Source organism: Lynx canadensis, chromosome B3 (genome assembly GCF_007474595.2).
Source record: "Lynx canadensis isolate LIC74 chromosome B3, mLynCan4.pri.v2, whole genome shotgun sequence".
Taxonomy (NCBI): domain Eukaryota; kingdom Metazoa; phylum Chordata; class Mammalia; order Carnivora; family Felidae; genus Lynx; species Lynx canadensis.
Window position 1 is genome coordinate 135,244,334 of NC_044308.2, and position 19,933 is coordinate 135,264,266.

Consider the following 19,933-nt stretch of genomic DNA (forward strand, 5'->3'; position numbering starts at 1 on the left):
TGAGCAAAGAAAGTGATTCTTTAAAAAAGTTTACTTATGTATTTATTTTTTCGCAATCTCTACACCCAACTTGAGCTCACGACCCTGAGATCAAGAGTTACATGTCCCTCCAGCTGAGCCAGCCGGGGGTCCCAGGACAGTGATTATTTTCAGTGGAATGATCTCTTGGTGAAGAGGCTGTGAAGATTGTTGGGATGGCAACAATAGAGTATTACAAAAACTTAGTTGATAAAGCAGAGGCAGGTTTTGAAAGGTTGACTCCAATTTTGAAAGAAGTTCAAAATGCTACCAAACAGCATCACATGCTACAGAGAAGTCATTCATGAAAGGAAGAGTCAATCAACGAGGCAAACTTCACTCTTATTTTAAGAAATTGCCACAGTCCCTCCAACCCCCAGCAACTACCACCCTGATCAGCCAGCAGCCATCAACATCGAGGCAAGACCTTCTGTTACTTGCTGAAAGCTCGGATGGTAGCACGTTTTTAAATAAAGTATTTAAAAGTATTTAAAAAAAGTATTTAAAATTTTTTTAATGTTTATTTATTTTTGAAAGAGAGAGAGAGAGAGAGAGAGGAAGGGGCAGAGAGATAGGGAGACAGAATTGGAAGCAGGCTCCAGGCTCTGAGCTGTCAGCACAGAGCCTGACATGGGACTCCAACCCACAAACCTCAAGATCATGACCTGAGCCAAAGTCAGACTTAACTGACTGAGCCACCCAGGCGCCCCAGCAATAAAAGATTTTTTCATTAAGGTATATACATGGGTTTTTTTTGACATAATGCTATTGAACACTTAATAGACTACAGTATAGTGCAAACATAACTTTTATATGCCCTGGAAAACCAAAAAATGCATTGACTCACTTTATTGTGGTGCTCTGGAACTGAACCCACAATATCTCCAAGGTATGCCTGTATATACTTAGCTTTAACAAAAACACATTTTATGCATGAATCAAGATTTGGCAGCAGATCTGGAAAACTGTCAAGGGGAACCAGTGAGCAGCAAGTACATTGAGAACTACCAGCCCCTTGGAGCTCTAACATGATTCCAAGATGGGCTGCTAGGCCCACCTTCGAAGCATATCATATTCTTCTGATTCCCTCTTACTGTGTAATTAATGGACAATTAACCACATCTTGGCTTTATGTCCCAGGCCTTTGCATTTTAGTAGGAGTGATTCACAGTAAGAACATTTGTCTGTGGAAAAAAAAAAAAAAGGTCCTGACCATGAGTACCGGATGAGAGGTACTTGTTATTACCAGAGGCAGCTCCAGAATAACAAGATAAGAGGAATTCAGGGGCAGTGACCTGATTAGAAATGGGGGCTAGGGAACTTGTCCAAAGCTGAATATATAAAGCAAGGACATGACTTTGATGGGGATTATATGTATATACTCACAGCAATAAAAATAGCCTTTCTTCAAGCCTCATCCACTTAAGGTTGCAAAAATACTAATTGTCTTTCTCAAGCAATGAGAAGCCCAAGAAAGCCTGAAGGTAAAATTTTTTGGTGGGAGCTGTTGATGGGGACCTGTTAAAACAGGCTAGTAGAGGGCTTGGGGCCGAGGAAGGGGAGCAGGGAGTGATACAAGACAGATGGGTGGCCCCTAGACTCTACCATTTCCTAGCTGTGTGACCTTGGTAGAATCACTCCATCTCTCTGAGCTTTGGCTTCTGCATATGAGAAGCAGGGATACTGATAACTTAGCCACAAGTTTATTGTAAAGATGAAATGAAATACCATGTATAAAGCCCTGTAGCAGATGTCAATGTCCCACCTACCTCCGTCTGGGCCACCTTGGAGGTTACCTGTAGATAGCTCCTATACCTACCAAAGGCTGCAAGTTTTCTCTGCTAGAAGGTGTTCTCAGGCAGTGAGAGTTTGCGTGGCCCTTTCTCAGAACAGACCAGAAGTGCTGGGAAATCAATGCCTCCAGGAGAGACCCTCAATGAGGGTAAGGAATCCACAAGTAAGGACTCCAGCTTCCTCACCCCAGTGGAACAATTCTGAGATGTATTCTGCACAGTCTCTCAGCAGGTCCCAGCAAGATTGAGTCTCCACTGTCCTCAGTGGTGACTCAACTCATCACCACCCCCTTGGCTTTTCTCCTTTCCTTGTCTCACCTCCCTGCTCCCTCATTGTGTTTCTTGGGATAATTTCCAAATGAACTCTTTGTACCAAATCCTTGTCTTAGGGTCTGCTTTTGGGGGAACCCAAACAAAGACAGAAATCAAACCCAGTATGTGACTCCTTGAAAGGTACCTATCAACTACACTATACAAGGTTCCTTATCAGAACCATGAAACACAGAAATTATCTTAACAACTATTTTCTCAAATTTCCCAATGATGGTGCACAATTAGTACCATTTCAGGTGCACACAAGAGACCTTATTTTATTGCATATTAAATGCCTTAGGACATTGGGGCTTAATTCTCTACAGAACTCCATCTGTAAGCAAGTATAATAATGTGCCTACCTCATAGGGCTGTTAATGCGAAACTCTTAGAACAGTGCCTGGCTCTTGGCAAGTTTTCTATGAGGGTTAGTTTTTATCATCATCCCCCTGGGTTGTGTGTTATAGAATAGTAATTGTCTTCCACTAGTCCCTCTTCCTTTAGTAATTGGAACCACCCCTCAATGGGTGCCCAGCCTACCTTTCAACTAGGTGTGCCCGTATGCCCAAGTTCTAGCCAATGGGTTGTGAGAAGTGATCGTGCAAATTCTTTATCATAGGCTTACAAAGAAGCTGCTTGGCCTCCATCTACCCTTTATCCCCTTGCAGTGGTGGAGAAATATCAGAAACTGAAGTAGCTCCCTTAGTACCAAAGATGGAAATCTCATATTGAGAATGGCATAGCCACACCACTGTTTACTTCTGGGCTGTTGCATGTGAGAGAAACAAGATCCCATTATACTCCACTATATTTCAGAGTCTTTTTTTTTTCCATCAGCTTATCCTGCTCTAATTAATCCAGCCCAAACCCAAAGATAAGACCAAGGGATGTGAGTTGTTTTTCCTTCTTTAATTTTTCCCTTGTGCCTACCACGTGCCCAGCATTATGCCAGGAACTGAAGTCACAAGATGAGCAGGATATAGACCAAGCACCAAGGAGCTCAAAGTATAATGAGATAGAAGGATCCGAAGACAAAACCTTCAGCCTTTGTGATAAATGCTCAGGCAACTGTTGTGAGGTACAGAGGAGGAAGCAATTGCCTCAGGTCCTGAGAGGCATGGAGGGGTTCATCAGGCCATAGTGGCATCCCAGGGAGAAGTAACAGTATGTGAGAAATTAGAAGATGGGGAAATCATGGGCATTTGGGAAAAACAAGCTCTAGGTCCAACTTTACCATTCACCTTCCATGCGGTCCCTTGGAGGCTCACTTTAACAGCCTGGGTCTCAGTTTCCAAATCCACAAGGTAAGGTCAAAACTTCCACTCTACTGCCGTAACAACCTCTTATGCAACACATCTCCAGAGGCAAGGGAGACAAAAGCAAAAATTAACTGTTGGGACCTCATCAAAATAAAAAGCTTCAGTCCAGCGAAGGAAACAATCATCAAAACTAAAGGGCAACCGACAGAATGGGAGAAGATATTTGCAAACAACATATCAGATAAAGGGTTAGGATCCAAAAATCTATAAAGAGCTTATCAAAATCAACACCCAAAAAACAATCCAGTGAAGAAATGGATATATATATATATACACACACATACACACACAATGGAGTATTACTCAGCAATCAAAAAGGATGAAATCTTGCCATTTGCAACTATGTGGATGGAACTGGAGGGCATTATGCTAAGTGAAATTAGTCAGAGAAAGACAAATATCATATGATTTCACTCATATGAGAACTTTAAGAGACAAAACAGATGAACATAAGGGAAGGGAAACAAAAATAATATAAAAGCAGGGAGGGGGACAAAACAGAAAAGACTCTTAAATATGGAGAACAAACGGAGGGTTACTGGAGGGGTTGGGGGAGGGGGGATGGGCTAAATGGGTAAAGGGGCACTAAGGAATCTACTCCTGAAATCATTGTCGCACCATATGCTAACTACCTTGGATGTAAATTAAACAATAAACAAATTAAAAATAAAAAAATTGAAAATTGAAAAACAAAATAAAAGCAGCCTCTAAAAAAAACCCCCCAAACAAAAAACTTCCACTCTACCTTAGGCTTAGGGGCACCATAAGGGCTCAACAATGAACATTTTGAAGAGCTATAAAGCATGGTGCAAATGTCAATTACTGGCAATGTCATTTTAGAAGCCTCGTTGGGGACATTTTTACTAGTTGGTTATGCTCAACTTCATGGGGTAAGCAGGATCAGGCTCCTGGAGAACTGGGGGCCTTAGAAGGGTGGCAGGAGCTCTGAAATTTCCCTTGAGAAAAATCCACTCAGCTTGGGAAGCGGTTCAACTTTCCCGGCAGTTGGGCAATGCATACCAAGTGTCTTAAAAACATCCATTTCCTTTGAGAAATTCACCTACCATTACAAGAAATTATTGCAAATGCCACAGAGGTTTGTCTATAAGATTGTTCTTTATAATAGCAAAAACAAGGGGTGCCCGGGTGGCTCAGTTGGTTAAGTGTCCAACTCTTCATATCAGTTCAGGTCTTGATCTCACCATTCGTGAGATTGAGCCCTGTGTCAAGCTCTAAGCTGACAGCACAGAGCCTGCTTGAGATTCTCTCTCTCTCCCTCTCTCTGTCCCTCCCCCCCTCAAAATAAACAAATAAACATTTAGAAATATATAACAGCAAAAACAAAAACAAAAAATCTATTCATATTTTATTTTATTTATTTATTTATTTATTTATTTATTTATTTATTTATTTTTTATGTAGGCTTCATGCCTAGCACAGAGCTCAACATGGGGCTTGAACTCATGAGTTGAGATCAAGAGTGAGATGCTTAACTGACTGAGCCACTCAGGGGGCCCTAGGAAATCTATTTGTCTATTTGTCAAACAAATTGTGGCATACAATAAACTGTGGTAGACCGCTATACTCATGACTGGGTAAGTCTGTGTGATAGGACTCTGGAGATGAGGCAGGTTGCAGTCCTTTGTAACACACTCAGGATGATCCCACATCAGAAGGGCCTGATGCACTTATCTGTGCTCAGCTGAAGTCTTTTTCTGGGAACTGCCCTTTACAAAGGGAGCTGCTTCAACAAAGACTATAGAATACTGTACATACTTTTAAATTGTTGATGCTTATCTCTGGGTAGTGTGAGTACAGGTGCTTTCCTGCATTTCTGTGCATTTTCCAAGTTTTGGGGATGGACTATGTGTTACTATTCAGCTATATTCTCAAAGTCCCTTTCACCCTATCTCCTTGCCAATCCTTGAACATGCCAGGCACATTCCTTCCACCAGACATTTGTTCTTGCCATTGCCTCTACCTGGGGCCCCCTTCCCCTGGACACCTGCAACCCCCTCCCTCATCACCTTCAGATCTTTGCTGAAATGTCACTTCCTTGGTGAAGACTTCTCAGACCCGCCCTGTCTAAAACATATCCCCACCCCTCCCCAGCACACCCATCCCCCTCCCTGCTTCATTTTTGTCTGTAGTACTTGTCTCCACCTGACAACTGTGCATTTCACTTCTTTACTTATTCATTGTCTGTCTTCACCCTTTAGAATGTAAACTCCATAAGAATCAGCCCTTTGTCTGTTATGCTCACTGCTGTATCCTCAGCACCGAGAATAGCTGAGTGCTGTTCTAAGCACATAGTAGGTGTTAAACAAATAGTGGCTGAATGAAAGAATAAACACATGAAAAGGATCATTTCGGTCTCCTCTGAGCTCCTGCCAGGTTTTCCTTTAGGGGCAGGAGTGGACATGGGGTGGGGCAGGAAGTAGGAAATAGCAGCAGCAGATGTGGGCAGAGTCGCAGGAAGGAGGCTCTGGACAATGTCAACTGATGCCAAACTGTAGCCCAGATACCAGGTTCACTATGACATTGGGGTCAGGTGACAAAGGGCTTCCAATGTGACATCCAGGTTGAGAGCAGCAATGTGGCCCCAGGGCAGAGGGACACAAACCAAGAAACCAATCTGACACACAAAATGCCCAGATTAAAAAAAAGTTTTTAATATTTATTTTTGAGAGAGAGAGAGAGCAAGCAGAGGAGGGGCAGAGAGAGAGGGAGACACAGACTCTCAAGCAGGCTCCAGGCTCTGAGCTGTCAGCACAGAGCCCGGCCTGGGGCTGGAACCCATAAACCGTGAGATCATGACCTGCGCAGAGGTCGGAGGCTTAACCAGCTGAGCCTCCCAGGTGCCCCCAAACGCCCAGATTTTGAGGACACTCAAAGAGACTGTGAGAGCTGTTCTCAAATATACAGTGGGTTAGCAGCAGCAAGAAGCAGATCCTAAGGGGGCTGAACTAGGGCTAATGAGTAGAAGTTACAAGAGCTCCTGTTTTGGTTTAATATCTAGAACTACCCCCCCCACTCTTCCCTCACCACCCCCCAGGAGAGCTGTTCAACAATGGCCAGAGCCCAGGATTCACTCATTCTTCCCTGGCTTGAACTTTCAATCAGTACATTCAACAGGTATCGATTAAATGCGTTTACTCTGTGCCAGGTGCTGCCCTCAGAAAGCAATGGCGACCAAACGTTTTCAAATACATAAATACATAATACAATTACAGATTGTGAAGGCACAAAACGGGTTTGTCGGGGGGCGGGGGGGAGTGCCTTACTCAAAAAGGGGGTCGGGAGGCCTCTGTAGGACTTGCTAGATAGTTGAGGGAGCCCTGAGTGTGGAGCAAGCCTCCAGACTCTGGCATCAGGGGAAGCGCGCCCCCGCCGTGGGAATCTCAGGAGCATAAAGTGGCGCGCTAGTGCTGGCAGGCACCTCAGCACACACTGAAGGAACACGCGGCCCAGAGACTGGGAGTGACTTGCCCACGGACCCACAGCAAGTCGGTGGAACCGTCGAGGGGTGAAGGATCAGCTGAGGTCCCTTGCCATCCTCCTGGAAGCCAGAGAACTGTCTCACAGCTCGACCCAAGAGAGCCCAGCGGCGGACAGCAGAAGCCAGAGGCGTGAAGCTGAGGGCGGAGCGAGCTGCTGCCGGACCCCCCGGAGGGGTGGGGAAAGGGGGCAGAGGCGGTCCCGATGACGTCATTTCCGGGGTCGGGGGTATATAAATTCTTGCAGTACCAGAGCCCAGTGCACAGAGGCTGGTGGGTGGGCCGACAGACGGACGCCGAGAGGGAAGCCGCGCCCCCCGCCCCCAATCCGCGCCAGCGCCGCCACAACCCGCTCCCAGGCCGCCCGTCCAGCCAGCCCTCGCCAGGGTGCCTGCGGTGCCGGGGCCCAGACCGCCAACTGCTCTGCGCCTCGGGTTCGCCATGCGCTCCGCCGCTGTCCTGGCGCTTCTGTTCTGCGCCGGGCAAGGTGAGCGAGCGCGGGGTCTCGTGGGAGAGGGTCCTGGGCGCCCCCGCCTGCCCCGAGGTCGAGGCTCCGCGCAGCGCCGCGCGCCCCTCGTGCCTCCCCTCCGGCCCGGCGAGTTTTCAGCACCGCGGACAGCGCCACCGCCTCCCTGCTGACCCCGCAGCGGTCTCGGCCCCAAACCCGTAGACCGGACGGACTCTTTGGTGGGCCGGACTCCTGACCCCGCGGGGCAGGACCCACCCTTCCCCCTCACCCCGGCGCCCCCTACCCCTTGTCTGGGCTCGACGTCTCGCCTGTATCTGGGCCAGTTCTGGCTCCGTGCCGTGGCTGGCCAAGGTCATTGGGGGAGATGGGAGAACCGTTGCTGGCTCCCGCTCTCGTCTCTCTTTCTCTTCCCCCCTCCTGCTCTATCTTTCTGCCCTTGGCTTCTACCCCTCCGCATCATCTCTCACAATCCTCCTCCTCCGTCTCTTTTCCTCTGGGGTCTGTCTTCCTCTCCTCGCTTCCTTCTCCACCCCAATCCCACTCAGCCGCTGCCCTTGTTTTCCTAGCATTAGCTTCCAGTCCTCTCCCCCGCCCCCCCCCCCCCCCCCCCGCCCAGAGCAGGAACTTTCCCAAAAGGCAGGGTTAAGGAGCTCAGTGTAGCCTCTGGGGGTCATACCCATGGGAGCAGCAGCCAGGGAAAGGAAACAGAACCACTGGGTGGGGGCAGTTTTGAGGGGAGCACTGGGATGAATGGGCCCCCTGTAAACTGGGTCAGGAAGGACTGGGCTCTCCCCTTGGAGCAGAGGAGTGACCCCAGTTCTCTATTTTTTTCCCCAGTCATTGCCCTCCCTGTGAACAGCCCTATGAATAAAGGGGACACCGAGGTAAGAAGGGGAATGGGGATGCCCCCGGGATGGCGGGTAGGAAGCCCAGTGGACGCCTCACAGCCAGTTTTTAGGCAGCTGCAGGAGTGAGTTTGGCATAAAGCCAAGAGCCAGCACTGCGGCTGCTGAGCCTGGGGACAGCTTGCAAAAGAAGATATCAAAGACTGCTAGATTTCCCTGCCATCCTGCTGTGGGGACTTCCCCAGCTTCATCTGAGCTGGGTATGCTGCCGATGGGGCCTGTGTCTTAGCTGCTGGGCCAAGGTGCCAGGCCTACTGCCTTGAACACCCCACATCTGGCAGGCCTACCATGAGCTGCTGGGTTAGGTGGGGGGACTTCTCTGTGGCTGTGGTTGTCCACAGACCTGCAAGGATGGTCTTCATTTCTCTGGCTCTGGCCTCCCACTTTGGTCTTCCCCCCCCTCCCAAGGTTCTGCTAGCTGCCCTCCCACCCCCACCCCCCAGGCACTCAAGCCCTGGCTCTCCCAAAGGGCCAGAATGAGAAGACTCTTGATCATGGCTTCTGTACCCAGGGTGCTGGCCATTTAGGGCCTATGGTGCATGTCCCCCCGGAAAGGGCCTTAGGAGATACCAATGGGGAGTTCTGTAGCCAGCGAGACACTCTGTTGGGTATATATTTGGCATCCATTCATGTCTAGGCTGGGGCTATTTTTCCAGTTTCTGATGCTCACAGATACCCCCACTTGAGACTCAGGGAAATTTCTACTCCTCACCTTTTCAGGAGCTGTTTTCTTCCATTCCAGAGAGGTTATGGTTAAACCCAAAACAGCAAAGCAATTTCAGCCTCTATTTGCTCAATTATATTTCCTGTATTTCACTTGGCAGAATTCAGTGATTTAATTTACTTGCACTCTTATATAGCTGTGTGGTCTTGGTAAAGTTCCTGAGCTTCTCTGAGCTTCCACTTTTCCCATCTGTAGTATTTCCCTTGAGGGAAGTCGTGAGAGTAGGGAATCATAGATGTCAGGTGCCTGGCAAATGGCAGGTCCTCAGTAAATGGGCACCATTATTCCTAGGGCTTCCCTTTTGAGGCTCTTTATTATTCTTGGGGCCCATGCCCAGTTCCTCTGTCCCAGAACCTGTCCTCATGGACTGGTGACTATCTGCCGTTCCCAGTGTGAGGTCTGGGGTTGCAGGGGCATGCAGGGTACACACTTCAGGGCTCTTCCTACCAGATCTCTATGGGAGACACTGCGGTCACCATACTCCACCTAGCAGCCTGGGGCAGGAGCACCATAACAGCTGGTTAAGACCTAAATATTCCATCCTATGATGCTGTGACTACTGTAGAGCCTCTCTGCCAGTTTGCCATCCTGGATTTTTGGATGGCTTGCTTTGGCAGCCCATAGACACAGCCTGCCACCCCCTCACTCCCCACCAGCATTGCCTGATGCATGTCTGGCACCTCCTGGTTTTCTGCCCTGCTCTAGGCAGCTGAAGCAGGTTGAAAGTTGCGAATCCCTCTCTTGGTGTGTGGGGCACTTCATGCTTTATAGAGTGTTTTTCCATCTGTGTCTGATCACCCTGGGAGGGGAGCGGGAAAGTCTTCTCACTCTCATTTTACAAGTGGGAAAATTGAGGCTCAGAGAGGCCAAGTCACATGTCCAAGATCACACAGCTAGGATACTGCACTCCAGTTGGCACTACCTTCCAATATCCACTTACCAGGTGCCTGATTATCCACAGCACCCTTCTGGGCCTGAGACAAAACCTTCGGAGATATGGCTGCCGTGGGCCTGGAACAGGCAGGCGCATCGATGTAGCTGATGTGTGCCCACATCCGGCCACAGGATTCATCCCCTGGCCCAATGTAGAGCCAGACTGTGAGGCTGTCACTCCTTGCAGGTGACAACACCACGAATGTTAGGAGACAGTGATCCACATCCTGTTTCCAGACAGAGTAAAGCCAGGGGAGGTCTTTGTTCTCCTCTGGGCAGTCCAGAAATACTTCCTGGAGATAGTTGCCCTTTGAGGCATCTGCAAGGTTCAAGGACTTCTGCAAGCCATACCTCCATGCCCAGGAGCAGTTTCCCCTTCTTTGGAGACACGCTTGGTACCTTAGAGGGACACCTGCTGGCTATGTGATTAGATCACCGGGCATATGGCAAACACCATATAAGGGTTTTCTTTTATTGTGGTTATTGTCTGGCTAAGAACACAAAGCTGTGCCCCTGAGACGGGCATCCATTGACTCCTGAAGACAAAAGCAAATGTCCTTATATTCTCATTAGAAATTTGCTGTGGAGCCTCTGGGGCTGAACCCCATACACAAACCAGCCCCAGCCCTCCCCCCACCCACTCTCTTTCCAGGTGATGAAGTGCATCGTTGAGGTCATCTCTGACACACTATCCAAGCCCAGCCCCATGCCTGTCAGCCAGGAGTGTTTCGAGACCCTCCGAGGAGGTACGGGCAAGGCTGGGGGTGAGGATCCGGGTGTGTGGCTTTGAGCAGAATTCAGTGACTTAATTCAACAGTCACTGATCGAGTGCCTGCCCTGGGCAGGCCTGTGCTAGGGTCTGAGTGGTCTGGAGGGATGAGGGGGGTCACAGCCCCTGTGCTTCTGGAACTTACAGACTGGCAGATGGAACAGATAGGAACCCAATTAACCAGAATTCTGGGCAGAATGAAAGCAGGGCCATCCACCCTGTGAATAGAGATTTTGTGTACTAGACCCCCAGAGCCAAGAGCAGCCTCTAACACCTATAGACAATCTATAGGTATGTGATGAATAAAGAAGTGTGGGGGCTGGCCTGAGAAGGACAAAGTCTTTCCAACCAAGCAGTCAAGTTCTGATCAGCTGTTGGATGGGTCCAGCATTGGGTTGGACTTTCAGAGAAAGGTTGGAAATCAGTAGATAGGAAAGGATAGCCCAGGTGGAGCAGGCATGGAGATGGATACTGGAAGACATGATGTGGGTAGAGACAGCTACCTCACCTGGGGGCCTGCCACCTCTTGGCTGAGGTCTGGGTGCTGGGCCAGTGGCTGACCTTGCTGATGTAGTAGGAAGAATTGGCACCTTGGAGAGGAAGCCATTTCAAAAATGTCTTCTCAAGACCCAATCTTAAGGCTGCTGCCCAGGTTTTGAGTGTCCAAAATAAGTTCCTTGTGTTCAGCTGAAAATATCGATAGTCATCTCTTTCTCGGCTGTTCTCTGGAAACCACCCATAACGACTCTCTTCATTGCAGATGAACGGATCCTCTCAATCCTGCGACATCAGAATTTGCTGAAAGAGCTCCAAGATCTTGCTCTCCAAGGTATTTTCCAGTCACTGCATATGAATTTACTGGGCAAATTCCAGTAATTGAGAGAAAACCAGGGTGTGAGTTTGAGCAATGCCCTATTTCTCTCTGATTCTTCCAGTTATAGAGTAGGAAGATGGGGTCCTTCATGCCCTGGTCCAATTTGTCATTGATACAGTTAAGGAGAGTAAGGCCCAGAGAGGTTGAGCGACTTGTCCAAGGTCACACAGTAAGTTAAGGACATACCAAGACCAGACGCAGCTCTCCAAATACCCCATCTCTGCAGTTCAGTCATTTCAGTGGGGGCACTTTTAAGACTAGGTTACAGAGAGAATCCCTTTCCTCTGTTAAAAGAAAATTGGTCTCCAGAAGAGAGGACAGGCCCCTTTCCTCTTGTGAGCTTCTGCTCAAGGGGTTGATGGGGGAAGCAAGGTCTTGCTCACCCCCAAAACACAGACCAGACTTTCAGCATGCTTTAGAGATTAAGAAAATCCACTGATACTCTTGAGAATGGAGTGACTTTGTGAGGGAGTGAGCCCCTTGTCACTGAGGATATTCAAGCAGAGCTGGGACAGGATGCTGGGATGGAGGGTTAGACTGATGTCATCCCACAGATGCCCAGCCCCAGGTTCCTTCCTGCGTTCATAGGAACCTGGAAAGTTAGATAAAATGCGTTCTGGCCTTGCATCTGCCCCGAGCTGACATCCTGTGGGAAGTGGCCATTTATTTGGGGGCAGGGCCGCTGACATTGTGCCTCTCTCTGGGAATGGGACCTCAGTTGAGAACCTTGCATCTGCTTCCAAAGGAAGTGAGGGTCTGTCTTGAGGGCTGGGCTTCTGTCTCGGGTGGGGGGTGGGATCGGAGGCATGAAGACTTCTCCAGCTCTGGGGAGACCCCCACTCTGAGGCCTTTGGAGAGGACCAGGCCACGTGTGTGAGAATGGAAGGCAAGCACCTGTCTCGTATAGTTGCTGGGAGTCTGAAGTGAGTGCCTGGGACAGAGTGGGTGCCGAACGGAGCCGTGGCAGTTACTGCCTGTCTTATTAATTTCATCATCATTGACCCTGGTGGGTTTTTTTTTTTTTTTAGCTGAACATTAAATGTTTTATTGCAATATGATAATTTAAAAATTAAATATTGAATGACTAAGATACTACATTTAAATAATTAAATATAGTGTCAACACAGACTGTTATGGGGAAATGTGTCCTGAAACACCTGTATACACACATATGTGCGTGTATTCATTATGAACAGTTTCCAATACACATATATATTACTGTTTTCTACTGAAAGAGTATGGGACATAGCTATATGTCCACCTGTCCTTCCATCCATCCAACCATCCATCCATCCACTCCCTCTTCTGCACTCAGAACAACTTCTGTGTACCAAGCAACAGCCCTGTTTTGTAGATGAGCAACCAAGTCTTGGATAGACCGAGTTACCCAAGGTCACAGAGCAAAGAATCGCCAGGAGGTGTGAACCAAGGCCTTCCCGGGGTCAAATCTGGGCTTCCTTCCCTGGCCCACAACCGCTGTGTCGGTGCCTCTGGTCACTCCAGAGATTCCCAGCATGGGGAAAATAGCAGCAGCCTGGGGTCCATGCAGGGAGAGGGGTGTGTGGATCACGGCAGCAGAACTGGGATTCAAGCACGTGCTTGGCCTTCTCCCCAGGACCTGGGGGAACAGGGCTCACCTGATTCAAGATCCCCCATGAGGGGGCAAGCAGTCACTGCTGTCTCCTATTGCAGAGTCCCCTAGCTACCTCTCTGCTCCCACCCCTGGGACCCTGTGTTCCATCTGAGTCTTTATTGCTCTAAGAGGCAGCAAGCAGGGCTTGTTCTTATCTCAGGTGGGAAACTTGAGTGTGGACAGGTGCTGTGGCTGCCTGATGAGCCCCAGCTGAGAAGGGGCGGTGGGGGGCACCCCCGCCTGGGTCTTGCCCCCTCAGTCTCTCATTAAGCAGACTTGGAACATGACATGTCCAGTTTACAGATAAGGAAACGGAAGCCTTCGTTCTCACAAATATCCCAGGGCTGGGCTTGGCAAAATGGGACTTTTTTCTCCTTTTCTTTTTTTTTTTCCCACTCCTTTTCTCATACCAGGTGCCAAGGAGAGGGCACATCAGAAGAAACACAGCGGTCTTGAGGATGGACTCTCAGAGGCTCTTGAGAAGCAGAATGACCAGGCAGAGCTGAAAGGTCAGTGCTGGCCAGTCTAGCTGGAGGCTGGGGACGGAGGAGATCATAACAGTAGTTATAAGATCAAGGGCTCCCTGGAGTCAGGAGACCCTCCTTTAGGCCTTGTAAAGGAGCTATCATTTCAGTCTTCCCTTTACAAATGGGGAAAGTGAGGCCCAGAGGGGTTAAGTACCTTGCCCAAGGTAAGCAGCATAACGAGATGCGAATCCGGGTCTATGACACTGCAAAGCCTGCCCACCACAGGGGCTCATGCTCAGGGCAGGAAGTCTCTGGTCTGGTGGGAGGGCAGCCTCAACTCTGGATCTTCCCAGAAGCCCTTGCAGAAGAACCCCTGCCCCTGGCACCTGTCCTCCTGGGATTTGGTGGTGCCTCGGCATAGTCCTGTCATAGGAGGGTCCCAGGAGAGGAGGTCTCAAACACTGAATGAACCTGGATCATCTTTCTTGAAGCCACAAGAGCTTCTAAGGTCCAAAGAGATCATGGCTGAGGTCAAGGTGATGCCCTAGTACTCATCCTCCTCCCCGGAAACAGCTACAAAGTATCCCCGCAAGGCCTGCTCTTTGCACATAGGTGGGTGGGCAGGCCAGTTTCTAGGACCAAGGATCTCCATGGACTTCCATCTGGGGCACCTGGAGGCTTTAATGGGGGAGGCAGTTATGTGTCAGGGCAAAGAGCACCCTGTACTTAGCATCTGGAGACTTGGATTCAAGACCCTGCTGCCCACGGACTGTGAGCATGGACAGGTCACCCTCTCTGAGGATCGGGAGGACTTTCTGTAAACGGGATGGGAGCACTTTCACCTGGAGTCCTGGAGTCAAATGGCGGCACGTACTTGGCGAGGCTTTGTTCAATAGTAATCACTCTGGTGCAGGGAGGGATTTTTACCGGGTAAAAGCCTATCTTCGAGGCAGCCAGCAGAAAATGCTTTTTTTTTTTTTTAAAGCTTATTTATTTTGAGAGAGAGACTGAGAGAGCAGAGGAGGGGCAGAGAGAGAGACAGGGATAGAGAATCCCAAGCAGGCTCTGCACTGTCAGTGCAAGAGCCCGACGCGGGGCTTGAACTCGTGAACCATGAGATCATGACCTGAGCCAAAATCCAGAATCAGGCGCTGAAAAGACTGAGCCACCCAGGCTGCCCTAAAATGCCTTTTAATGAAACCCTACAAATAGTTGAGCACTTTCACAGGACATCAAGACAGAGAAGCCTCACACGGAGAGGAGAAGGAAGTGATGATGCCTCTTATACAGAGGTTAAGACCTTTCAAGGTCTTTTTTTTTTTTTAATCACTTCCTGCTTTAAGAGGTAGAATTACAGAGGCACCTGGGTGGCTCAGTCGGTCGAGTGTGGGACTTTGGCTCAGGTTATGATCTCATGGTCCGTGGGTTCAAGCCCCACATCAGGCTCTGTGCTGACAGCTCAGAGCCTGGAGCCCCCTTCAGATTCTGTGACTCCCACTCTCTCTGCCCCTTTCCCGCTTGCACTCTCTCTCTCTCTCTCTCTCTCTCTCTCTCTCAAAAACAAACATTAAAATTTTTTTTTTAAAGAAAGTAGAATTATCAAGGAAGAAAGATATGCCAGTTGTACTCAGGTCGGACCCAGACACAGAGCAAGTAATGCTAATTGTGTCATAAGTCTTGATCTGGACTTTCTAGAAGCCAAAAGATACAATGACTAGGGCACTCACTTTCGAATGTCCCCTCTCTGTAGAGAGAGCTTTCCTACTATTCTTACTTTCTAATTTTATACTCTAATAAACTTTCGCTTGCTGTTCAGGAAAAAAAAAAAAAAAAGACACAATGACTAAGTTCTGCAATTGGGCTCTCGGGGAGACTCCGTGTGTGGCCTGGCCCTCAGGGCCTGACTTTGTTGTTTCTGCAGAGGTGACAGAAGAGGCATCCTCCAAGGATGCTGCGGAGAAAAGAGGGGATTCTAAAGAGACAGAGAAGAATGATGGAGACACAGATGGGGCCAGGCCCCAGGCCTCCCCGGAGCCTGAACAAGGGTCCAAGGCCGAGGAAGACAACCAGGCCCCAGGGGAGCAGGAAGCCTCCAACACCCACCCCCCAGCCAGCCTTCCCAGCCAGAAACACTCAGGCCCACAGGCCCAGGGGGACAGAGGGAGCCTCTCCCAGGGTCCGGTGGACAGAGAGAAGGGCCTGGGTGTAGAGCAAGAGCAGCAGGCAAAGCAAGAAGAGGAGGAGGAAGTGGAGGAGGACACAGAGGCTGGAGAGAAGGCTGTCCCCGAAGAAGAAGGCCCCACCGCAGCATTTAACCCCCACCCAAGCCTTGGCTACAAGGAGACCCAGAGGGACGAGAGTATGTATGACGTCTGAGACCCCTCAACAAATGTGTCAGGCAGATGGTGGGAGGGAGGACCTCATTCATAATTTCATTGCACCTTCACAGCAACCCTGAAAAGTAGGTGTATCTCCATTTTCCAGATGGAAAACTGAGACTCAGAGAGGTTAAGTAATTTGCCCAAGGTCACACAGCTAATTTGTAGTAAAAGTGGATTCCAACCACCCAGGTTTGGCTGACTCCAAAACCCTGCATCTCCCACTAGTCCACACAGCCCCTCCCCTCCAACCAAGGAGGCCAGAGGGGCTTTGCAGGGTGGGTGGGCTTCGGGAACAGAGGGACAGCCTGACAGGCAAAAGCAGGCTGGTCTAGGGACAGTGTCAGCTTCACCCAGGGTTTAGGAGAGGCCCCTGGCCCCCCCATGAGGCCTTGTAAGGGTCCTTCCTCCCTCCCCAGCTGGGTGGCTCCCGGATCGGGGGCTCCTCAGAGGAGAAGGCTCGCAGAAGAGGCAAGCTCTGGCCAGCCCACCCCTCCGAGCTTTGAGAGGGTCTTGCAAAGCACGGTGTCAAGATGGCTTCTTCCTCCAAGTGCAGTTATTGTGGAGAGGCTGGGCTGGACCCTGAGCATGGTCTGTGGCCCCAGCGATGGCCACAGAGAGGCCCTGGGGAGTGGCAGGGACCAGGGAAAGCGGCGGGCCCTCCTTCATTTTCCTGCTCTTGTCCACCACCAGCTCCAGGATGGCCCAAGGCTCTGGCTGTGGATGGAGCCAGGAAGACCGGGGCTGAGGAGGCTCAGCCCCCCGAGGGGAAGGGGGTGCGGGAGCACTCTCGGCAGGAGGAGGAGGAGGAGATGGCAGAGGCCCCTCAAGGCCTCTTCCGGGGCGGGAAGAGCAGGGAGCTGGAGCAGGAGCAGGAGGAGGAGCAGCTGTCCAACGAGTGGGAAGATGCCAAGCGACGGAGCAGGATGGACCAGCTGGCCAAGGAGCTGACGGCCGAGAAGCGGCTGGAGGGGGAGGGCGAGGAGGAGGACCCCGACAGCTCCATGAAGCTCTCCTTCCGGGCCCGGGCCTACGACTTCAGGGGCCCTGGGCTGCAGCTGCGACGAGGCTGGAGGCCGTCCTCCCGGGAGGACGGCGTCGAGGCGGGCCTGCCCCTCCAGGTGCGCAGCTACCCGGAGGAGAAGAAGGAGGAGGAGGGCAGTGCCAACCGCAGACCGGAGGTTGGTATGGGGGCGGGTGCCGGCCCCAGGCCAGGCCTCCAGAGTGTGGGCCCTGCCCCCCTGAGGGGACACGCACCGTCCCCTTGGGTCTGAGGCTGGAGAGGCACTTGGACGGGGGGCTCTCGGGAGAGGGGCAGAGCTGGGGCAGGGGTGAGGACGGGTCAGGCAGGGAAGCGAGTGAACCCTGGCTCACAGAGGGCACCCGGTAAAGTTGGCGGACAGGCAGGCAAGAGAGGGCTGTCTGGATCGGGTCGTGGAGGCAGGAGAGGTGGTTCAGCCAATGCCTGAAGGCACTTCGTGGGTCTCTGTCCCGGAGGTGATAGGGGGCCCCTGCAGGTTTGGGTGTGAAGCAGGAGTGAGGGGTGAAGCTGGAGCTTTAGACGGAGGGAACTTGGAAAGGAAAGGACCTGGCAGGGACTGGCCCGAGGAGGGCACCATGGCCCCAAGAGCTGGGAGGGCACGGAAGGTGCCCTGCGATTTCCTGGGAAATCCCTGTGGTTGGTCCAGCAATGTCCTCTCCTGGCCCCCAGGCAGCCCAGGCACACCCTCCTCCGAGGTTCAGACCCTGCCTCCCTCCGGTGGGGCAAGGGCAAGGCCAGTGGGACCACGGGGCCTGGTGGTGAGTGGGTGAGGGAGGCATGGATGTGCCAGGAGACCTGGGTTCTGCCTCTTCCTAGCTGTGTGACCTTGGGCAGGTTACTTACTCCCCTTCTCTGAGCCTCACTGGTTCCCCCATTTCTCAAATGGCGGTAAGGAGTCCTTTCTGCTCACCTCATTATTATGGTCAGAACACACATGAGCTTTCAAAACCTGGCCATGTTCAGGGATACCTGGTTAGCTCAATGGGATGCTGGGATGTAGCCCCAGAGGTGAGGAGTGGGAGTTGGGGTCCCTGCCAGGCTGGCAGTACAATCTTAGAGCTAGAGGAGGCCTTAGGGGTCCGTGGTTCAGGCCTCAGTGTCCAGGTCGAAGTCAGGGCCCTGCTGGGGACTGGAATCTACCCATGGCCCCAGTTCTCTCTGCCCACCCAGAAAAGGATGTGGCCCCTTCCTTGGGTCCCAACCTTTCTCTGGGCTGGGACGAGAGTCTTGGCAGCCTTAGAGGGAGAAGATTCCTTGGCAGCAGGAGCTAGGAGAGGTCATCTCTCTATGTGCCCGGGAGACTGCCCTCCATCCCTAGCTTTGGACCAGGACAAGCCTGGGCACCTTTGCTTGCCCCTCCCCAACCCACAGAAGCTGGAAAGAGCAAGCAAGTTACCCTGAGATGCCTGCCAGCTCCCTTCTCCACGGGCAGAGAAAGCCCTGGACTGCAGAGCACAGAAATGGGGACCCCAGAGTCCTGTGGACAGGACAGGGCAGAGGCCTCTTCCACCCAGCTCCAGAGTCTTCTTAGAAATGTTCCGGCATCACAGAATCTCACTCCAAGACAGAAGGCTTTAAGGTCCCTATTTCCATGACAACCACTGTCTGTTCCAAGTGGCCCCAATGGGTGCCCTCCACAGCCTGGCATCTGGCAGGGACCCCAGCAAGACTACCCTTCCCAGGTCAAGACCGAGGGTGAGGGCATGGCCTTCCCCGACTCCTGCTCCAAGTCCAAGGGCATCTGCTTGTGGGCATCGGCCCCAGTTCGGGGGACCCTGAAAGCTTCCTGAGGCTAGGGCACAGAGCAGAGGTCACAGAAGGGTCCCCTGCTGCCCTGAACCACCCTGGCAGCCAGAGCTGGGTCCCCCTATGATTGGGACCGAGGATCCAGGCCCAACCCTAGGCAGGTAGAAGCAGGGAAGCCCTCACGTCCTCAAGCCTGTGCCAAAGGCCCATGGCTCCTCAAGCAGGGAAGCCTGGACTCACGGTCAGGGCCACTGTCACAGTCTAGGCCTTGGGGTGAGGAGCTAAGGAACACTGAAGAGCACCGAAGGCTTCATTTTCCACGTGCCTGCCCAGAGCCATTCAGGGGGAGGCAGGTCTGGATGAGGCTACCGGGGTGGTGTGGGGTCAAGGCCCCTATGCCCATTTCTTGTGCACAGTAATGCTCAGAGTGGCCCAGCAGGGTGGCATCTCTGTCCCCATGATCTGGATGAAAGCCCTAAAGCTGGGAGAGGCAAAGCCACCTGAGGCCACACAGCTAGCCAGTGGCACAACCAGTCCGGCAGACTGCACCCTCCATGTGAATGACCCTTGATGTTCTCTCCTAGGACCAGGAGCTGGAAAGCCTGTTGGCCATCGAGGCAGAGCTGGAGAAGGTGGCCCACCAGCTGCAGGCACTGCGCCGGGGCTGACACACCAGCCGGCGCCCCCAGCCAGGGCCCCGAGGCACCCAGCAGTCCTGGCTCTCCTGTCCCCTTTGCAGGTCCTGGCCAGACGGCCCGGGCACTGCTTCTGGTAGAGAGGCCGCTCCCAGCCCGCCCAAGCCCAGGCCGCCCTGTTGCCCCCTCGCTCCTTCCCTTCTGCTCTCGATTCCAGCCCCAGTGCGCCCCTCTGCGAGGCACACCCCCCACGACTTTAAACGGTTATCTTCTCTCTGGACACAGGCAGCTTTCTAGAAGTTTCCTTTCCATCGTCAGAGCCATTGGGCACAATTGCAATAACTTCTGACCTTTGGTGAAAGCTGAGAACTCCTGACTGTAATATATTCTGTACAAAATTTATCTAAGGAGAAATAAAA

At 51.5% G+C, this 19,933-nt stretch overlaps 1 protein-coding gene across 1 annotated transcript; it reads left to right on the forward strand.

Annotated features, from left to right (window-relative positions):
* Positions 1 to 7,224: 7,224 nt before the first annotated feature.
* Positions 7,225 to 19,620, forward strand: CHGA (chromogranin A). The gene is made up of 8 exons (XM_030319827.1): positions 7,225 to 7,426; positions 8,246 to 8,292; positions 10,623 to 10,716; positions 11,500 to 11,568; positions 13,660 to 13,755; positions 15,635 to 16,072; positions 16,785 to 17,272; positions 19,464 to 19,620. Exons 1-8 carry the CDS (start codon positions 7,381 to 7,383, stop codon positions 19,545 to 19,547), a joined length of 1,362 nt encoding a protein of 453 aa, XP_030175687.1. The 5' UTR covers positions 7,225 to 7,380; the 3' UTR covers positions 19,548 to 19,620.
* Positions 19,621 to 19,933: the final 313 nt, after the last annotated feature.

Excerpts from the sequence above, each read along its gene's own strand:
- CHGA (XM_030319827.1), top strand. The coding sequence starts at position 7,381 with ATGCGCTCCGCCGCTGTCCTGGCGCTTCTGTTCTGCGCCGGGCAAG. Across the intron at positions 10,717-11,499 it reads TTTCGAGACCCTCCGAGGAG|ATGAACGGATCCTCTCAATC; the intron begins GTACGGGCAAGG and ends TCTTCATTGCAG. Across the intron at positions 13,756-15,634 it reads TGACCAGGCAGAGCTGAAAG|AGGTGACAGAAGAGGCATCC; the intron begins GTCAGTGCTGGC and ends TTGTTTCTGCAG.